General features: G+C 53.4%; 1 protein-coding gene across 1 annotated transcript in view; it reads left to right on the top strand.

The window, feature by feature from the left end:
• The first annotated feature begins 1,152 nt into the window (after window positions 1–1,152).
• ANK1 (ankyrin 1) overlaps window positions 1,153–17,785 on the top strand; it is a 238,507-nt gene continuing 221,874 nt past the window's right edge. The window contains exon 1 of the mRNA XM_052661555.1: window positions 1,153–1,278. Within this exon, the coding sequence (XP_052517515.1) occupies window positions 1,153–1,278 (126 nt within the window). The remainder of the gene's footprint in view (window positions 1,279–17,785) is intronic.

Raw genomic sequence — 17,785 nt, 5'->3', positions numbered from 1 at the left:
GTGTGAGATGCCAGGAATGGGGGCGGGGGGGCGTCCCCGGGGCCGATACCTAGATCCACTCCTCTCAAGAGACCACTAAAGGCAAACTTCATCTCGGACGCGTTTCCTATCTGTAATTGGTAAATATGCAAATGAAAGGCCCACATGGTCTGGCCGGGCAAATCAAGCTCTAGGCGAGCGGCTGGGGGAACCGGCGCTTCCGGGGAGCCTGGACACCGTGCCCCTCCGCGGGCGCCCGAGGCGGAAGGCCGGGCGGGGGTCAGGTGGGGTGGGGTGCTTCCCGGCCCCCTCGGCCGCCGCCCGGGGGCGCTCCAGGCCCGGAACCGCCGCGCCCCCGACCCCGGCCCGGGCCACACGGGCCTGGCCTCCGCGCCCCGCGATGCGGTCGCTTCCGCCGCCGCTTCCAGGCGCGCTGGTCGGCTGGGCAGCCTCCCCCGCGTCCCCCGGCTCGTTGCGGCGGGGCCCTCCGGCAGCTCCGGGCGGCGCGGCGGCTTTGTTCCCCGCGACCCGACGGCGCGGGGGCCCGTGCGTCTGGCGGCGGCGGCACTGCAGTGGCGGAGCCGGGCCGGCCCGCGCGCCTGCTGCCGGGCGCTCGCAATGCGCCAGCGCGGGCGCCGCGCGCGCCGAGCCTCGTCGGGCCGGCGGGGCAGCCCGGCTGCCAGCTGCCCCCGCGCCCTCCTGCGTTAACTGCTGGGGTCCGCCCCCTCCCCGCGGCCCGCCGCCCGCCGCTCGCCGCAGTACGAGCCGCCTCCCCGCCCCCGCCCCCCGCGCCGCCGCCGCCGCCGCCGCAGGAGAGGGAGGGGGCCGGAGGGAGGGGAGGAGGGAGGCGGTGGGGCAGAGCCCAGAGCCCGTCCCGGGCGCCCGCCAGGAGCTCCGGCCGCGGCGGGAGGCGCCATCCGGGGGCCGCCGGGCAGCCGCCGCGCCCCTCGCCCTCAGCGCCTCTTGCGGCCGCGTCCCCGCCGACCCGGCCGCAGCCTCCCGCCGCGGGGAGGGCAGCGCCCCCCGCCGCCCCGGATCCCCCCCGCCCCCTCCCCCCACCACACACCGCGGAGGGCAGACTCCGTTTTTCCTCCCCGGGAGGGTGTCGCCACCTGGATCGCCAAGTGCGAAGGGCCCGGGAGGCGGGGACCCACCGGAGCACGGTGACCGGCCATGGCTCAAGCGGCCAAACAGCTGAAGAAAATCAAAGACATCGAGGCGCAGGCCCTCCAGGAGCAGAAGGAGAAGGAGGAATCCAACAGGAAGCGGAGGAACCGCTCCCGTGACCGAAAGAAGAAGGTAAGGGGTGGCGGGTTGGGGGGGCGGGCGGCAAGCCGGGAGGCAGAGGCGCCCGGAGGTGGCCGCTGGGGGAAGGGGCGCGGCGGAGCCCGGAGTGACAGGGGGACGCGGGGCCCCGCGGCCGGTCGAGGCGATGTTGCCGAGTGCAGGGCGCGCGGGGCAGGAGCGGTGGAGGGAGAGGGCTTCGCAGCGGCCGGAGGAGGACGGGGCAAGGGGCTGGAAGGGCAGAGCGGGCGGCCCGGAGGCTGAGGGCGCGCAGGAGCCCGCCCGCCCGCGGAGACCTTTCAGCACCTTGGACAGACGCCGCGGGCCCGGCGCCGCCGGGAGGAACTTTTCGTCCCCCCGCCCCCCGTGGTCGGCGCCGGGTTGGGGGCTGCTCGCCGTCTCTCCGGGGCTTTCCAAGGAAGCCGCTTTGGGAAATGCGGCCCCGGGCTCCGGAGACCGCTCTGCCCGCCGCCTCCCCAGTGACCCACTCTCGGAGGCGCGGAGAGCCTCCTTCCCAGGTCTCAATGGTGGGGCCTCTGCCCTTTCCCCACCCTCCTTGAACCCCGGGAAGCACCTTGACTGGCCCTGTGGGGCCCCGGGGCAGAACTGCTTAGCCTGATGGAGGCAGGGGACGGGTGGGCATTTGGCACCGTTTCCAGGTGGGGTCACTCAAGATGAGCAGCGGATGACCAAAAGAACTTCCCTTTGGAAACCGGCCCCAGGTGCTGTCCAGCCTGGCTCAGGGGCCTGGTCAGAGAACAGGTCTCCTTTTTGTGTAGGAGTCGGTTGGTGGTGGGGGCCGGGGCTGGTAGTGACAAGACAGCCCTCACAAAGACCCAGACCCCTTAGGGCAATTGCTGTCTGTTCAGCACTCTGGGTCTGGGGCCTTTCTACCCCCAACTCAAAGCACCTTTTAATAAAAACACCTTTGGTGAGAAATACCTTCACTTGTGAAGGGAGGGCGTCAGTTGACTGGGCGAGGGCTCCAGTCGGGGTGTTTTGGAGGCCCCCATGCAGGAGGCCAGGCGCCTATGGATGCGGTTCTTTGGGTTGGAGACAGGCCGAACTTCAGCTCCAGCAGAGCCGTTTTAACCTGTGGACGGTGAGGTGGGGCATGGCCTGTGAGCCCATTGCCTGGGAATGTGGCCCTCAGGGTTCCAGGACTGAGACGCTGGTCTTGGTTGAGAAGGAAACATTTTTTTTTTTTCTTGAAATTGGCTCCCTCTGAGAAGGAAGTTTGAAGCCTGTGGTTGAGAGCAGCGTGGGGACAGGCTGCCTGTGGGTCCTACTCCTCCTCGTACCAGCCAGTTAGCAAGACCCACATCCAGCCAGTTCCTCGAGATGAAATCCAGGAGCAAAGACGTTCTCTGATTGCACCCCAAGTGGCCGGTGCGCTAGGCTTTCCTATATCCCTTCCAAAGGCAGTCTTCCTCCCCCACAAGGGATTGCCGTCTCATGTGTAAATTGTAGTTGCACCAAGGCACCACCACTTTAGCGGGACCTAAAAAGAAGCCTTCTCCAAACTGACGGGGAGCGGGAGTTTGGGTTGGTGCCACTTAGAACGCTCCATCAGGCCTTTCTGCTGCGTCTGAAATACTGGAGCCCAGAGCCCATCTTGTGAGTCAAGCCGGGGGGCAGTCTGGTTATATCTGACAGTGCTCACCCACTTTCTTGGCATGAATGTAAACTTCTCCTTAGGAAGGCGTGTTCTCTATTTCCATCCCTGCCTCGTGCATTAGGAGCCAAGCCCATCCTCTCCCAAACTGCTCACTCAATGTTTTTATCCCACTTTTTGCTCCCCAGCCTCTTCCTTGATGCTCCTGAGACCATATATATATATATATATATATATATATATATATAGAGAGAGAGAGAGAGAGAGAGAGAGAGCCAGAATCAAAACAAAAGTCTCCCTTTCCTCTCTTCTCAGAATTCTTTCCATTCACTGTAACTCCCTTCAGTATAACTCTGAATCCCAACTGCCTGCAAGACACCCCTAGAAAAGTAGCGAGTCCAATATTCGTTTTGTTTCTTAATCTGGACATTCTTAGTCAACTTAATCTCCATGTCAAGTCTAGCTGATAACATATTCTGCACTCCCCCCCCACCCCACCCCACCCCGCCCAACCAGTTGGGTTATTTTGTTTTACTAGCTGGTCACAGCATACTGCGTCAGTAAGCATTTGAAAATCTTCCACACAGATTTTCATTATTTTACGCAGTATCCTGGGTGCTAGGAGGGATACAGCAATAATAAGGAAACCTGAATTCAAAGTGATAGCGATGCTGTAAACTCTTCAAGGGATTTTTGGGCTAGAGGGGCACTAAGGTATGAGATGAGGTGTTGGGGTGCTGTATTTGTGTTTCATAATGCTAGTGAGTTCTTTTTGCCATCAGCCTGGTCTTGCGAGCCATTTCAGAGTGCCGAGTTAAAATTTATAGCAAAAGGCAACATCGCAAGAAGGTGGCAGGCCCTTGGGGAAAGGTGAGGGGAGGCACAGCAGAGCAGAAAGGCTGGTTGGAGAGGGCTGAGGACGCGCGTGCAGGAGCTGGTTGAGCAGATGGCCTAGGTGGGGGTGGGGGCCCAAGGGAGGGTTCACATAAGGTGAGGTCTTCGTTAGACCCATTTTTCACCAACGAACTCATGGTTTGAGGCGAAGTATGTTAAGACCGAGCAGCTGAGGGCTCTACCCTGGTCACCCAGACTCGGGGAGGCTGTGGAACCACCCTCATCTCAGCACGAAGGAAGAATTCACACATGCAGATAGTCGTTTGATGCCAGTGAACCGGTAATTCAGGGGAGCGCGGAGCTCAGCAAGGGCATTCTGGATTTACGGAAAGGGAAGGCGTTTGTCCCACGGGTAACCTACTTATCGGGGTCTGACGGAGCAGAACCGCAGCGCTCCCCGTTTGTAGAAATCATCACGGTTGTAACTTCAGTGGTGGTTGCAGCTTTTACAGTTGCTGGTATTGTGTGGGAAGGCGCTGGCTGAGGGGTGCTGTGCAGCGGGCCTGGAGGCTGCTGTTGTGACGTGCTGACTGACACAGATAGAAACCACCTCGACGCAGGGAATTGAGCTCAGACTCTGTAGCTGGAAAAAGGCCTGCATTCTTCTGGGGCTTCATTCAGTTCTCTGCTTGTGCAGCATACGTCCTCATCAGATGCCTGCTGTTGGAACTGCAGCTTTTTGGAAAAAAAAAAAAAAGATCCAGTATTTATGATGCTGACTTGATAAGTCCCCTGCATCTGAAGATGGGGATAGAAGTAAATAAATTGCAGGGCGTGTGTTAAGCAGACATTTGCATTAAGAACGGCAGCTTTCTAGGGCTGAGGAAGCCTTGGGCATAAGGATATGTACGCTTTTTCTGCCTTCTTGGAGCTTGAGGTTGGGAGACGAGGATGAGGAGTTTGGAGACGAAGGTGGGGTGAGGCAGAATTCAAGAAAGGGGTGGGGGAAGTAAGAAGAGGGAGGGAGGCAAACAGAGAAGGGGGCTGGAATCTCAGCCCTACTTTAAGGGGTGACCCTCAGCCTGCAGCACCTGTAAGTGCCCCGGGTGGCATTTACTGAGCTTTCTCCTCGTCTCTTATTCTGTCCATCTCCTTCATCCTCTGATGTTGGTGAAGAAGGGGACCAGGCCCTGTTCACAGCTGTCCATCTGATACCCAGCAGGCATGCCATGAATGTGGGGGTGGGGATGGGTGGCTGAACGGGTAGGGTCTTATGTCTGCCTCTGTTTGCCCAGGTGGTTCTTGGTCATTGCTTGTGTTAGGTGAGCAGTGCGCTCTTGTCTGTCTTTAGGGAGCACCTAAAGAAAGCCCGACTTTTCTTTCATTCCTGATCACTTTGCAAACCACCGGAGCCTTGTAGGCAGGCAGTGGAACCATCTAATTTTTTGGTGCAGTGATTTCTACCACCGAGCCTGCAGTTAGTTCCTTGCAGGGTCCCTGCTGCACTAAATGTCAAGTGAGTTTAGCCATTTGGAACAGCAGTGTTTGCAGAGGGCCCTGAGGAGCCCAGGTGAGGTTACAGAAAGGAAAAAAACGGAAGCCCGGGAGCAGAAAGTGGCCATCTCTGCTTAGCTGTGCAGACAGTGTTGCCGGCCCTGCCAGCCTCCGCAGCATCCTCCGGGGCCCTGGGCCTTCCTCATGCAGCAGACGAGGCCCTGCTCCTTGACTGCGGAGATGTCTTCCATTGATCCAGTGACTGGAATCACAGGGAGATTTAGGGGGACCTGTGGGAGACTGTCGGCCCTGTGGGGTGGCCAGGGCTTATTCCCAGGAAGAGGGTGGGATGGAGCAGGGAGGCGTGGGTGAATAAGAATGGGATGAAGGGCAGGAAATTAGGCAGGGGGGTCCTGTGAACCCACATTTCCCATTTGTAAAGGGTCCCAGATGTAAACGTCTGCTGGTACCTTCAAGTGAATCTATACATTCAACCCAAGAAGAACGCACAGGATCAGAAAGAAGCACGTTCCTCACACATCGTTAAACCAAGGTCCTGCCATGAAATCACTACAGTAGTGTATGTCACGGTATGCCTTGATATGTGTATATGAAATCTCCATTTGGCTTTTGGAAAGCATCATGATTGCATGTTCACTATTAAATGCACTCATTTATTTAGTTTTAAGCCTTTAAAATGTACCACGACTTGGGTAACTGCCACCTTGGTGTCTCTTATTTTAGTACCAGGGAGCCTCAATACAGGAACGTGGCCTTGCTCTTCTCTGGAGTGCTGGGAGGCGCTGGCACTGGCTGAAGATGCGAGAACTTTCCCAACTCGCTCTCTGGCCATCTCCCAATCCAGTCCTCCCTCCCTGCTGCAGGGGCAGTTTTGGTGGGGCCGTTCCCTGGGGGCTACGTGACGTCACCCTCAACCATCCGCTAGACCCAGAGAGCAGGGTCTTATGGGCAAAGAAGGTGTTAGACCCTTAGTTGTATCCAGCAGCATGTGGTTGGCGCATCATAGCCGCTGCTCACAGTAGGTGGAGCAGCAGCTGAGATTCAGAACCTGGAGCAAGGGACCTCTTGCCGAGGGGACCAGGAGCCAACCCTGGGACCCTTCTCTTGCTCGTTAGTTCTGCTTATCTCCTCTCAATATGACAAAGTTTATCTTTTCACTTCAGTCTAAGGACTTGCTTGTTTTTTTTTGGAAAGAAGGGGGAAAGAGTTCTCCAGTTCAGTTCAGTTGAGTCAGACATGACAGAGCAAATGAACAACTGAACTGAAGGACTCTTCCTCCCGTCTTTCCATAAACACAAGCAAGCTTTAGTGAGTGGGTTCCACGTGCCAGACAGTTTTCACGTATGTTGGTTCATTCCCGGGCTTTGTCTCCGTAGGGTGAACCCATCAACCATTCCTTCCTCCTTCACCATCAAAGCCCATCACTCTTCAAGTTCAGTTCAGTTCAGTCACTCAGTCGTGTCCGACTCTTTGCAACCCCATGAATTGCAGCACGCCAGGCCTCCCTGTCCATCACCAACTCCCAGAGTTCACTCAGACTCACGTCCATTGAGTCAGTGATGCCATCTAGCCATTTCATCCTCGGTCGTCCCCTTCTCCTCCTGCCTGCAATCCCTCCCAGCAGCAAAGTCTTTTCCAGTGAGTCAACTCTTTGCATGAGGTGGCTTTCTTAAATCCCCCATCACTCTTTCTCTGCATTCTTGGTTGCCCCAGCCTTTGTTCTGGGTGTGTGTGTGCACGCGCATGGGTGTGTGTGTATGAGATGTGTGTTCTTATTTTATCCCTTCTACTAGATTATAAGCTCCTTGAAGCCAAAGCCAGTCTTTGCACATAACCACTCAACAAATATTTATGGCTTGAAATGATTCAGGAGCTACATTTAACTGGTTCAGAAGTTTTTCCCTTGGTCTTTCTATTTGGTGTTTGAAGAGTTGGCCCTATAGAGGTGGAACTAAGTCAATCTGGGGTTTCTTTTCCCCCTCCCTGAATTATTCCGACTAAGGCAAAGTCTGGTGCCATCAGTGTTTTGGTTTTTGGAAAAGGCAGATATGCTTTGCTTGGCTCCATCTCGCCATTCCTGGTTCTTGAAAAGCAGCTCAAACATCTACCTCGTACAGAGCACTGGGCTTGGAGTCAGGCGCCTGGATTCTGGTTTCAGTTCTCGTACCTATTGGCCACCAAATTTCTTTGAGCCTCAGTTTTCTCATCTGTGAAATTGAAATGAGAATAAAGGAGGTGTACTTTGTAAACTTTAAAAATCCTGTCTATTTAAGAGGTTACAGTTAGTAACATAATAACATTTGTTAATTAAATTATTCTTTCTAATGAATTCAAAGCCAAAGCTCCGGCCTGACTTCCAGTGGTGGTGTGAAATCTTGACATTGGCTTGGCAAGGCCAGCCCATTATTATTTCAGTGCTGGTAAATGAGAAAAAGGACACTTTAAATCATTTTCTCCATTTCATTTTCAGGAAAGAAATGAATTTCCTATTTTGACAAGATTTATTATTGCGGGCTTAGTTATCTCCATGGGTGCAGTCTACAACTTTTAGATGGGCTTTATTAAAGCCCTGGGTGACAATTACAGCTGCTTGCCAAGAGAGGCACATAAACGTAGTTCCTGAACTTTCTGAGAATACCCTCCCTGTTAGAGCCCTGGCTGGTAAACCTTGGGTGTGGAATATTGCAGACAATGAAACATGTGTTGTTATGGGCAGACTAGACTCCTCCAGGGAGGACCCTGTGCATCTCAGGAGTGTAAGCCCAGCACATCCTCCAGGAAAGGAGAACTTGCATGAGGAACCCTCAGGGATAAAGCAAAGACTGAGTGGCCTGCCCGTTTGAAACCAAAAAAACCTTTTGTTTCTCCTTTGCTGCCCATGTGACTGGATGCTTTCCTGAGAAGAAAATTCTCCTGTGTTTTTGCTAAGGTGATAATACTTCTGCAGTGTCAGTTAATGCCTTTTTATCCATTTCAGGGCATCCTTGACCATGACAGCTGCAAACACCCTTGTTTGCTTATCCGAGGAGGGCCTGTATGTAATGAGAGGCTGTGGGTCCTACAGGCATCATCTCGCTGGATCCTCTGGCAGCCAGTGACCTCAGAGCTGGGGCCTGGGTCCAAAACTCGTTCACAGGCCTCTGCACTAGGCTGCCTTCTTACCCATTTGTTATATCCTCGGTGTGTTCAAGGCTACCAGGTGCTGGGAGGGGAGCCAGAATGCCGGTATTTTTCCTGCCTACGCGGGAAGGATTTGCACATTAGAGGGAAAGCTGCCAGTGTGGGAAGTAACCCGAAGAGGCTGAGAACAGGGGCTGGTGATCTGGGCTCAGGACGGAAGCACTGGCATCGGGATGCTAGGTGGGTGGTGGGGTCCACGGGCTCCTCTGAACATCCGTGGAGCAGCCCATGGGATGGGGAAGACCCTATTAAGGCCTTGGGTTAAGACAAGGGGCCGGATGATGAGTGACTCCCAGGGGTGGCCTGCTCTGTTTCCATCTCACCTGCCTCACAGAACAGTTCTTTCTCCCTTTACTGCCTGTTTTAGAGATTTCTCTTCCTACCAGTGATACAAGTGGTGAAGAGTCCTCCTGCCAGCGCATGAGATGCAAGAGATGCGGGTTTGATCCCTGGGCTGGGAACATCCCCTGGAGAAGGAAATGGCAACCCACTCCAGTATTCTTGCTTGGAAAATTCCGTGGATGGAGGAGCCTGTGGGCTATAGTCCATGGGGTTGCAAAGAGTTGGATATGACTGAGCATGCGCCCGCCACACTTCCTGCCACAGAGCTGGCATCTTCTCTGTATAATCATTTAATAACATGCTTCTACATGGAGGTGTAGTGAAGACGTGTCTCCGTTTTCGTCCATTCCCTCTAACTCTCTGGGACTTTTGCTTTCTTCTGGATACCTGTGAGGTCCTGGGCCTCTATGTGTAATGCTTGCCAAGACCTCAACTTGGATGTGTGGGAACAGAAACAGCAGGGCCAGACTCCTGCCCTGAGTCCCTCCTTGAATCTCTGCGGTTTCATTTTCCGTTCCGAAGACGTCCAGTGGGCTTAGAGGTGCCCTTGAGGAGCAGTGCAGTCAGAGAGAAAATAGACTCAAGAGATGAAAAGGCATAGACTAGCCTTAAAGTCGAGTTGGGAGAAGTCAGGGTGGAGTCAGAGGAAGCATCCCAGGAGAGGGAAGGAAAGAGGCACTTAATTATGGACTGGCCGGAGCCGTGACACCTAACCCAGTTCTGAGATGGAAGGGATAGCCCCAGACGCTCACGGTGAGACCCGCAAGGAAAGAGGGAGGAGAGAAAGAAACGGCCCCGGCGGTTCCCCCACATTGCCAGGCTCAGAGCCACCCTGAGGAGAGGGTTTGTCACGGGCACACCTGCCCCACTGCCTCCCTGCAGAATCGGCCACTGGGGATGGTGGGGCCAGGAGCCCACCTGTCCAGTAAGGTCCCCCGGGTGATGATGCTTCCATAGAGCAGCGTGGAGGCTCTGTTCTAGCAGATAGACAGGAAGCAGCTGGTGGACGTGGCAAGACCAAGGGCGAATCGAACCAGCAGGTGAAGGGAAGAGAGGAGAGGGAAGGAGGTTTGTCTGGACTTCTTATTTGTTCTGTGTCCACTTTCCCAAAGGACGTGGGGAAGGAAGGGTTGACTTGCGCGCTGTGGCCAGTCTTGTGGGAGGAGTAAGCCTGGCTGGGAGTAGGGTCTGGGGAGGCTCTCTGGGGGAGAGGCTGGGTCCTCATGGACTGTTGAGGGTCAGCCAGGTGATGAGGGACGGGACATTCAGCTGAGGCCACAGCGAGGATGGAGGGTGAGCCAGTGGGGTCTGGAGACAGAGCTGGCCCAGGACCTTTGAGCCCAGTAGCAGGAGCTGAAAGAGTGAGGTTGGGAGGATAGGGGGAGCTAGAGAGGAAGCTGAGCTGGGGCCAGGCCAGGGCCAAAGCCCAGAGGAAGCCAGAGGTCCTCCAGAGAGAAGCGTGCAAAGCTGCTGTGTCTCCAGGGCAGGGGTGGGTCAGGACAGGGCGCTCGCACAGCGAGCAGGGCACTGAGAATGCTGAGCAGTGGTCCCGAGGGGGGTGAGGTGGTCGTGCTCGGCAGCCAGTGGTGATGGAGCGTGTGACACACTGTACATGTCTGGGTGGTGGAGGAAGTCGGTCTTTGTGAGTAATAAAGTGGGTGTGAGTAAGCAATCGGGGATGATGCTGTGGGTTTCTTCTGGACATATGTTAACACATCCACGTGTGTGTGATATGAAATGGCAGTGAGGCCTCGTATCTGACTTGGCGCTGGGGTGGTTAGTTGGTGGTGCCCTTCATGGAGCTGGGTGCTCTTCATGGAGCGGGTGAGGAGGAAAATGATGAGTCCTTTTTATGGGATCTACAGTTTGTTTAGTCAAGGCTATGATTTTTTCAGTAGTCAGGTATGGATGTGAGAGTTGGGCTATAAAGAAAGCTGAGTGCCAAAGAACTGATGCTTTTGAAATGTGGTGTTGGAGAAGACCCTTGAGAGTCCCTTGGAATGCAAGGAGATCCAACCAGTCCATCCTAAAGGAAATCAGTTTTGAATGTTCATTGGAAGGACTGATCCTGAAGCTGAAACTCTAATACTTTGGCCACCTGATGCGAAGAGCTGACTCGTTTGAAAAGACCCTGATGCCGGGAAAGATTGAGGGCAGGAGGAGAAGGGGACGACAGAGGATGAGATGGCTGGATGGCATCACTGACTCAATGGACAGGAGTTTGGGTGAACTCCGGGAGTTGGTGATGGACAGGGAGGCCTGGTGTGCTGCAGTCCATGGGGTCGCAAAGAGTCGGACACGACTAAGCGACTGAACTGAACTGTTCGGTAGCTTCCGGGGGCTCATGTGATGGAGGGGGAGCTAATAGGAAGTGTTCCTCAATGTGGGGGGAAGCTGTCAGACTCCATGGGAAGGAGAGGAAAGGCCCTCAGTTCAAGTCTGAGCTCTCCCGCAGAGCCCTGGTGTGCAGAGCATCTGAGAGATTGCCCTAATTAAGGCCCGTGCACCTAACAAGCCTGCAAGACTAGGCTTGGGGGGAGTTCGGGCATTGGACTGGTGGATACTCATGCCTGCAGGGGAGGCGCAGGGCAGAGGTGGACTGCAGTGGGAACAGGACTTGCCATCTCAGCTCCCCGGCCAGGCCTTGAATCCAGGCCTTTGGCAACACAAGTGTGGAATCCTAACGCCTGGACCGTCAGGGAATCCCCTCGTCACTCTTTTTTGGCCGGACCGGATCTTCGTTGCTACATGGTGGGCTTTTCGCTGGTTGTGGTGGGTGGTCTTCTCACTGCAGGGGCTTTTGCTGTGGATCGTGGGCTCTGGGGTGTGTGGACTCAGTAGTTGCGTTCCGAGGCTTTAGAGCACAGGCTCAGTAATTGTGGGCTTAGTTGGCCTGAGACATGTGGGATCTTCCCGGACCAGAGATCGAGCCTGTGTCTCTTGCATTGGCAGGTGGATGCTTAACCACTGGACCACCAGGAAAATCACTGCCACTCTTAAAGATGTTACCTTGATGCCATCACCCAAGTTGTGAAATGCTATGCATTTGTTCAAAATGATGCTTAAGAGAACAGGTTTTTAAGAATATGCTTCTAATAAAGAAGTAGGAATAGGCTTCAGCTGTAATAGCATTTAAAAATGTAATGTAATTAAAAGACAGAGAATGCCTTGCTTGTCAAGGAGGGTCCCAGGCATCCTCCGCTTGTGTGTCTCCTAGAGACGGAAGCTGGCATGGATGGATGACCTCACATGCCAGTAAAGAATTCCAAGGTGATGTGGACTGGAGCCCAGTAGGTGACAGAATGTTCTGGCGCCAAGTGGAGCTGGAGTGTGGTCCTGAGAGTCCAGGCAGCTGGGTCTTGGCATGGGGAGCTGTCCATTGTAAACCAGCCTGAAAATGTATGTGTGTGTGTGTGTTGGGTGGAATGCTCAATTCCACAGCCAGAGTGATCTTCCAAAAATGCAAATCAGATGCCGACACTCCTGCCTTTAAATCCTTCGCTGGCTTCCTAATTGCCCTTAAAATAAAGTCCTAGAAGTTCACTCCAGCGTCCAAGGTCCCCAGTCTAGCCCAGAGCTGCCTTTCCTGTCTCATCTCTCCTGCAAGCTACACTCAGCTGTCCTCCGACCTTCTTCTAGGACTCAGAATATGTGTGTGCTCTCTGCCTTTGGATCTCCCATTGGCTGAGGTTTTGGCCTCAAGCATGGACACCGGCTCCGCTGTCAGAATTCAGTTTCAATATCGCCTCGCGGGTGCTAGATGAAGTTAGGCCATGGTGCCCAGTAAGGAGGCCAGGAGATTGTATGGACCACTGTGTATGCCAGGAGGGTGTCTTGGGTCAAGATGTCCAAGCTGTAGAGACGCAAACAGTGGCCTTAGGTGGAGTCAGGTGGCCCAGGGACTGTGTCCCAGATGTTTGCTAACTGGGCGATTCTGGGCAAGGTTCTCAGTTTTCCTCTGAGTCTCGGTTTTGTCATTTGTAGGGCAGAGGAAATATCTACTGGACAACCACTCAGGGTTATTGGAAGGATTGAATGAGTTAATGTATGTGAAAGTGTTAGTTGATCAGTTGTGTCTGACTCTTTGCAACCCCATGGACTGTAACCCGCCAGGCTCCCCTGTTTGTGGAATTCTCTAGGCAAGAATACCAGAGTGGGTTGCCATTCTGCTTCTGGAGGGGATCTTCTTGACCCAGGGATCGTACCCAGGTCTCCCACATTGCAGGCAAATTCTTTACCATCTGAGCCACTAGGGAAGCCCCCAAGCACCCGACATACAGTTCACTCAATACCTGCCAGTCCGATGCCTTAGTTCCTGCTTGCACCCATCCCCCTACCCTCCATGGGGAGCAACAAATGAGATCCAAGGCATGACCCTTAATAGGCTCAGAGTTCCTTTCCAGAGATGACCATCAAGGATTCCTCTCAAGGTTAGTATGCTCATCCAGCATCACTGCCAATTTCTTAAATGAATTAAGAAAAATGAATAAATGTGAGCCTGATCTCAAATGCCAGTGAAAGCGAAGAATCGGAAACAGCCCAAGTCAGAAAGATGTCCAAGTCTGAAATGTCGGTAGAGTTGTGTTGAATCTATGGAGATGTTACTTTCTCCTGTGGTGTGGACGTTTGGCAGATCCATTCACTGCCCTTGGAAAGAGGTGGTTTAGTCTCTGCCCCCTGGGAAACGAGAAGCCGATCCCAGCTCATGCGGTGTGCATGGAACCCTGTGCCCCTGTGGACGTGGAGCCATGTCCTGGGAAACACAGTGCTGAAGCCGGACCTTGCGCTCTGCTGTCAGTGGAGCAGACCATAGTTCAACGGTTGGCCTTTCTTTTCACGTTATCTTCTGGCTTATGCGTGTGTGTTGTGGCCTGAGGACCTGATTCTTGAGCATATCTGCCTTTGAAGGACATCTGGGCTACAAAGGGTTGAGTCTTAGCACTTTTACCCACTTGTCGATGTTGCCTTACGCACAACAGGACTTGGAAGAGGCAGATGGAAAGAGTATCCTTCATGACTCTGAACCAAGATGAAATGACTCTGTACCAAGGTGAACGCAATAACATCATTAGATTCTTCCGGAGAAGCATGTGAGGGTCTCTCCCGTGAACTCAGCTTCCTCCACCCAGTTTGTGCCTCCACTGTGCCTTCCGGAACCTCTAAGGCTGCCCTTCCAGTCTGGCCTACGTCCTTTCTCGTCATGAGCTCTTCCAGTTTCCACTTGTCACCTTTAGACTGAAGCCAGGCTTTTCCTCATGACTTCCGAGGCTGTTGACACCCTGCCTACCCCTGGGGTCTTACCCCATGCCCCACACGGTGCTGCCTGGGTTTATGGTGCCACCCTGCCCCCTGCACCTTCTGTACCCACCGTCACCCCCTCCAAGAAGCTCTCCCAAGTGTGGGCCAGAGATACCAGAGAAGAGGTGCCTGGCCTGAAGGGAGGTCAGGGAGGGGGACGTCCAGGACAACTTTCCACTCTGCCGTCTGTCACAGCGAATGGCACTTGCCGCCAAGTCCTAGGACCACACAAGGTATGGACCCGTAACCTTGCGTTTCTCAGTGGGTGATGACTATGTGTGATCTGGATAGTAGGGGCCTCCCCCTCCTCACTCATCACCCCCAGATGATGTGCGAGCATTAGCTGCGCGGGTTGTGGACGAAAAGAGCAGATTGTGGGATCAGGAGAGCTGAGCCTGGGTTCTAGTTCTTTTCTTTCTGGAGCAGCTCTGGACACTTCTCCAGCCTCAGTTCTCCACCTCTCAGTTCAGTTCAGTCTCTCAGTCGTGTCTGACTCTTTGTGACCCCATGGACTGCAGCACACCAGGCCTCCCTGTCCTTCACCAACTCCCAGAGCTTACTCAAACTCATGTCCATTGTGTCGGTGATGCCATCCAACCATCTCATCCTCTGTCATTCCCTTCTCCTCCCACCTTCAGTCTTTCCCAGCATCAGGGTCTTTTCCAATGAGTCAGTTCTTCGCATCAGATAGCCAAAGGATTGGAGTTTCAGCTTCAGCATCAGTCCTTCCAATGAATATTCAGAGCTGATTTCCTTTAGGATGGACTGGTTGGATCTCCTTGCAGTCCAAGGGACTCTCAAGAGTCTTCTCCAACACCACAGTTCAAAAGCATCAGTTCTTTGGTGTTCAGCTTTCTTTATAGTCCAATTCTCACATCCATACCTGACTACTGGAAAAACCGTAGCCTTAACTAGATGGACCTTTGTTGGCAAAGTAACGTCTCTGCTTTTCAATATGCTATCTAGGTTGGTCATAACTTTTCTTCCAAGGAGCAAGCGTCTTTTAATTTCATGGTGGCAGTCACCATCTGCAGTGATTTTGGAGCCCCCCAAAATAAAAATAAAGTCTATCACTGTTTCCATTGTTTCCCCATCTATTTGCCATGAAGTGATGGAACCAGATGCCATGGTCTTCATTTTCTGAATGTTGAGTTTTAAGCAAACTTTTTCACTCTCATTTTCATTAAGAGGCTCTTTAGTTCTTCCTTGCTTTCTGCCATAAGGGTGGTGTCATCTGCATATCTGACATTATTGATACTTCTCCCAGCAATCTTGATTCTAGCTTGTGCTTCATCCAGCCCAGCATTTCTCATGATGTACTCTGCATATAAGATAAATAAGTAGGGTGACAATATACAGCCTTGACGTACTCCTTTCCCTATTTGGAACCAGTCTATTGTTCCATGTCCAGTTATAACTGTTGCTTCTTGACCTGCATACAGATTTCTCAGGAGGCAGGTCAGGTGGTGTGGTATTCCCATCTCTTTCAAAATTTCCCACAGTTTCCTGTGATCCACACAGTCAAAGGCTTTGGCATAGTCAATAAAGCAGAAATAGATGTTTTTCTGGAACTCTCTTGCTTTTTCAATGATCCAATGGATGTTAGCAATTTGATCTCTGGTTCCTCTGTCTTTTCTAAATCCAGCTTGAACATCTGGAAGTTTCACAGTTCATGTACTGTTGAAGTCTGGCTTGGAGAATTTTGAGTATTACTTTACTAGCTTGTGAGATGAGTGCAGTTGTATGGTAGTTTGAGCACTCTTTGGCATTGCCTTTCTTTGGGATTGGAATGAAAAGTAACCTTTTCCAGTCCTGTGGCCACTGCTGAGTTTTCCAAATTTGCTGGCATATTGAGTGCAGCACTTTCACAGCATCATCTTTCGGGATTTGAAATAGCTCTACTGGCATTCCATCACCTCCACTAGCTTTGTTCGTCGTGATGCTTCCTAAGGCCCACTTGACTTTGCATTCCAGGATGTCTGGTTCTAAGTGAGTGATCACACCATCATGGTTACCTGGGTCATGAAGATCTTTTTTGTATAGTTCTACTGTGTATTCTTGCCACCTCTTCTTAACATCTTCTGCTTCTGTTAAGTCCACACCATTTCTGTCCTTTATTGTGCCCATCTTTGCATGAAATATTCCATTGGTATCTCTAATTTTCTTGAAGAGATCTCTAGTCTTTCCCATTCTATTGTTTTCCTTTATTTCTTTGCATTGATTGTTGAGGAAGACTTTCTTATCTCTCCTTGCTATTCTTTGAAACTCTGCATTCAAATGGATATATCTTCCCTTTTCTCCTTTGCCTTTCGCTTCTCTTCTCTCCACCTCTTAAGCAAGGGAACTGGTTTAGAGGGCTTCTGAGACTCTTCTGGGCTTCCCCGGTGGCTTAGATGGTAAAGAATATGCCTACAATGCAGGAGACCCAGGTTTGATCCCTGGGTCAGGAAGATCCTCTGGAGAAGGACATGGCAACCCACCCCAGTATTCTTGCCTGGAAAATTCCATAGACAGAGGCACCTGGTAGGCTACAGTCCTTGGGGTCACAAAGAGTCGGACATGAATGAGCACGCATGCACGCAATTAAGGCCCTTCTGGGGGAGTAAGGGTAGTTCCATGAACATGTGAATTTCCAAGGCCTCAGGGCAGCTGGCCCGCCGTGGCCAAAGGTGTGCCGGGCAGACACTTGGATGCAGGAGGCCCTCGGGTGTTGAGGTCCAGCTCTGATGGACCCCAGGCCGCCAGGCACAGGGATGTTGGCAACAGCGTGGGAGACTGCGTAGCTCGAGGTGCTGGCTCAGTATGTGGACACTCATCCCCTCTGACGGGTCACCCCCTCGAGGCTGGCGCAATCATGGGCAGACCAGGGAGAGGAGGGCATGCTGGCGAGGGCCGGGGTCACACGGGCTGCCGGAAGGCGGCCGTGCTCAAGGTCAGCAGTCCGGTGCCCTGGGCACAGGGTTCATCAGGCATCCCCTGTGACTCCTCAGACTCCCTGCTGTGGCCAGTTTGGTGCCACCTCCTACGTTTATCACGAGTGCAGCCTCTGGAAGGGCAGAGGGTGCCTGCCAGGTGAATAAAGAATGAGAGAGCGGGCACCTTCTGTTTTCAGTGCTCGGCGAGGGAGGCTGTCACCTGCTTTCAAGGTCATGAGCAAAGCCAGCCTCCTCCCTGAGCTCAAAGGAGCCCAGGAGGCCCTGACTCTGATGGGGGAAGGGGCTCCAGGGGTCCCCACTGCCTGCCGTTTCCTGGAGAGCAGACGCGGCAGATCCCCGGCCCAAAGAACAGGGGATGCATCGCGGGATAGATGCGTCCTGCGGTTTGTCAGCCCATCCTGGCTCTTCAGAAACTCGGCTTTTAGAGCCGAATTACGTAATTTTGGAAAATCCCTGCTTTGTCACTTACTGAGCTCCCAAGGAGCCAAGATTTTCAGGAGAAGTTGATGGTGCTGGTGGTGGTTTCGTCGCTAAGTCGTGTCCCACTTTTGTGGCCTCAAGGACTGTAGCCCAGCAGGCTCCTTTGTCCATGGGATTCTCCAGGCAAGAATACTGGAGTGGGTTGCCATTCCTTCCTCCAGGGGATCTTCCGGACCCAGGAATTGAACCTGAGTCTCCTGCATTGCAGGCGGATTCATTACTGGCTGAGCTATGAGGGAGAGGTTGGTCTCCCCCAATTCAGCCCCAGACGAAGCTTGTTTACTTTTTTTCAGCCTCTGTCCCCCATAGTCCTTGCCTTGTC

The sequence above is a fragment of the Budorcas taxicolor genome, chromosome 24, assembly GCF_023091745.1.
Source record: "Budorcas taxicolor isolate Tak-1 chromosome 24, Takin1.1, whole genome shotgun sequence".
NCBI lineage: Eukaryota > Metazoa > Chordata > Mammalia > Artiodactyla > Bovidae > Budorcas > Budorcas taxicolor.
Note: the sequence above shows the minus strand (reverse complement) of the source record. Positions and strands in the feature narration are given on the sequence as shown.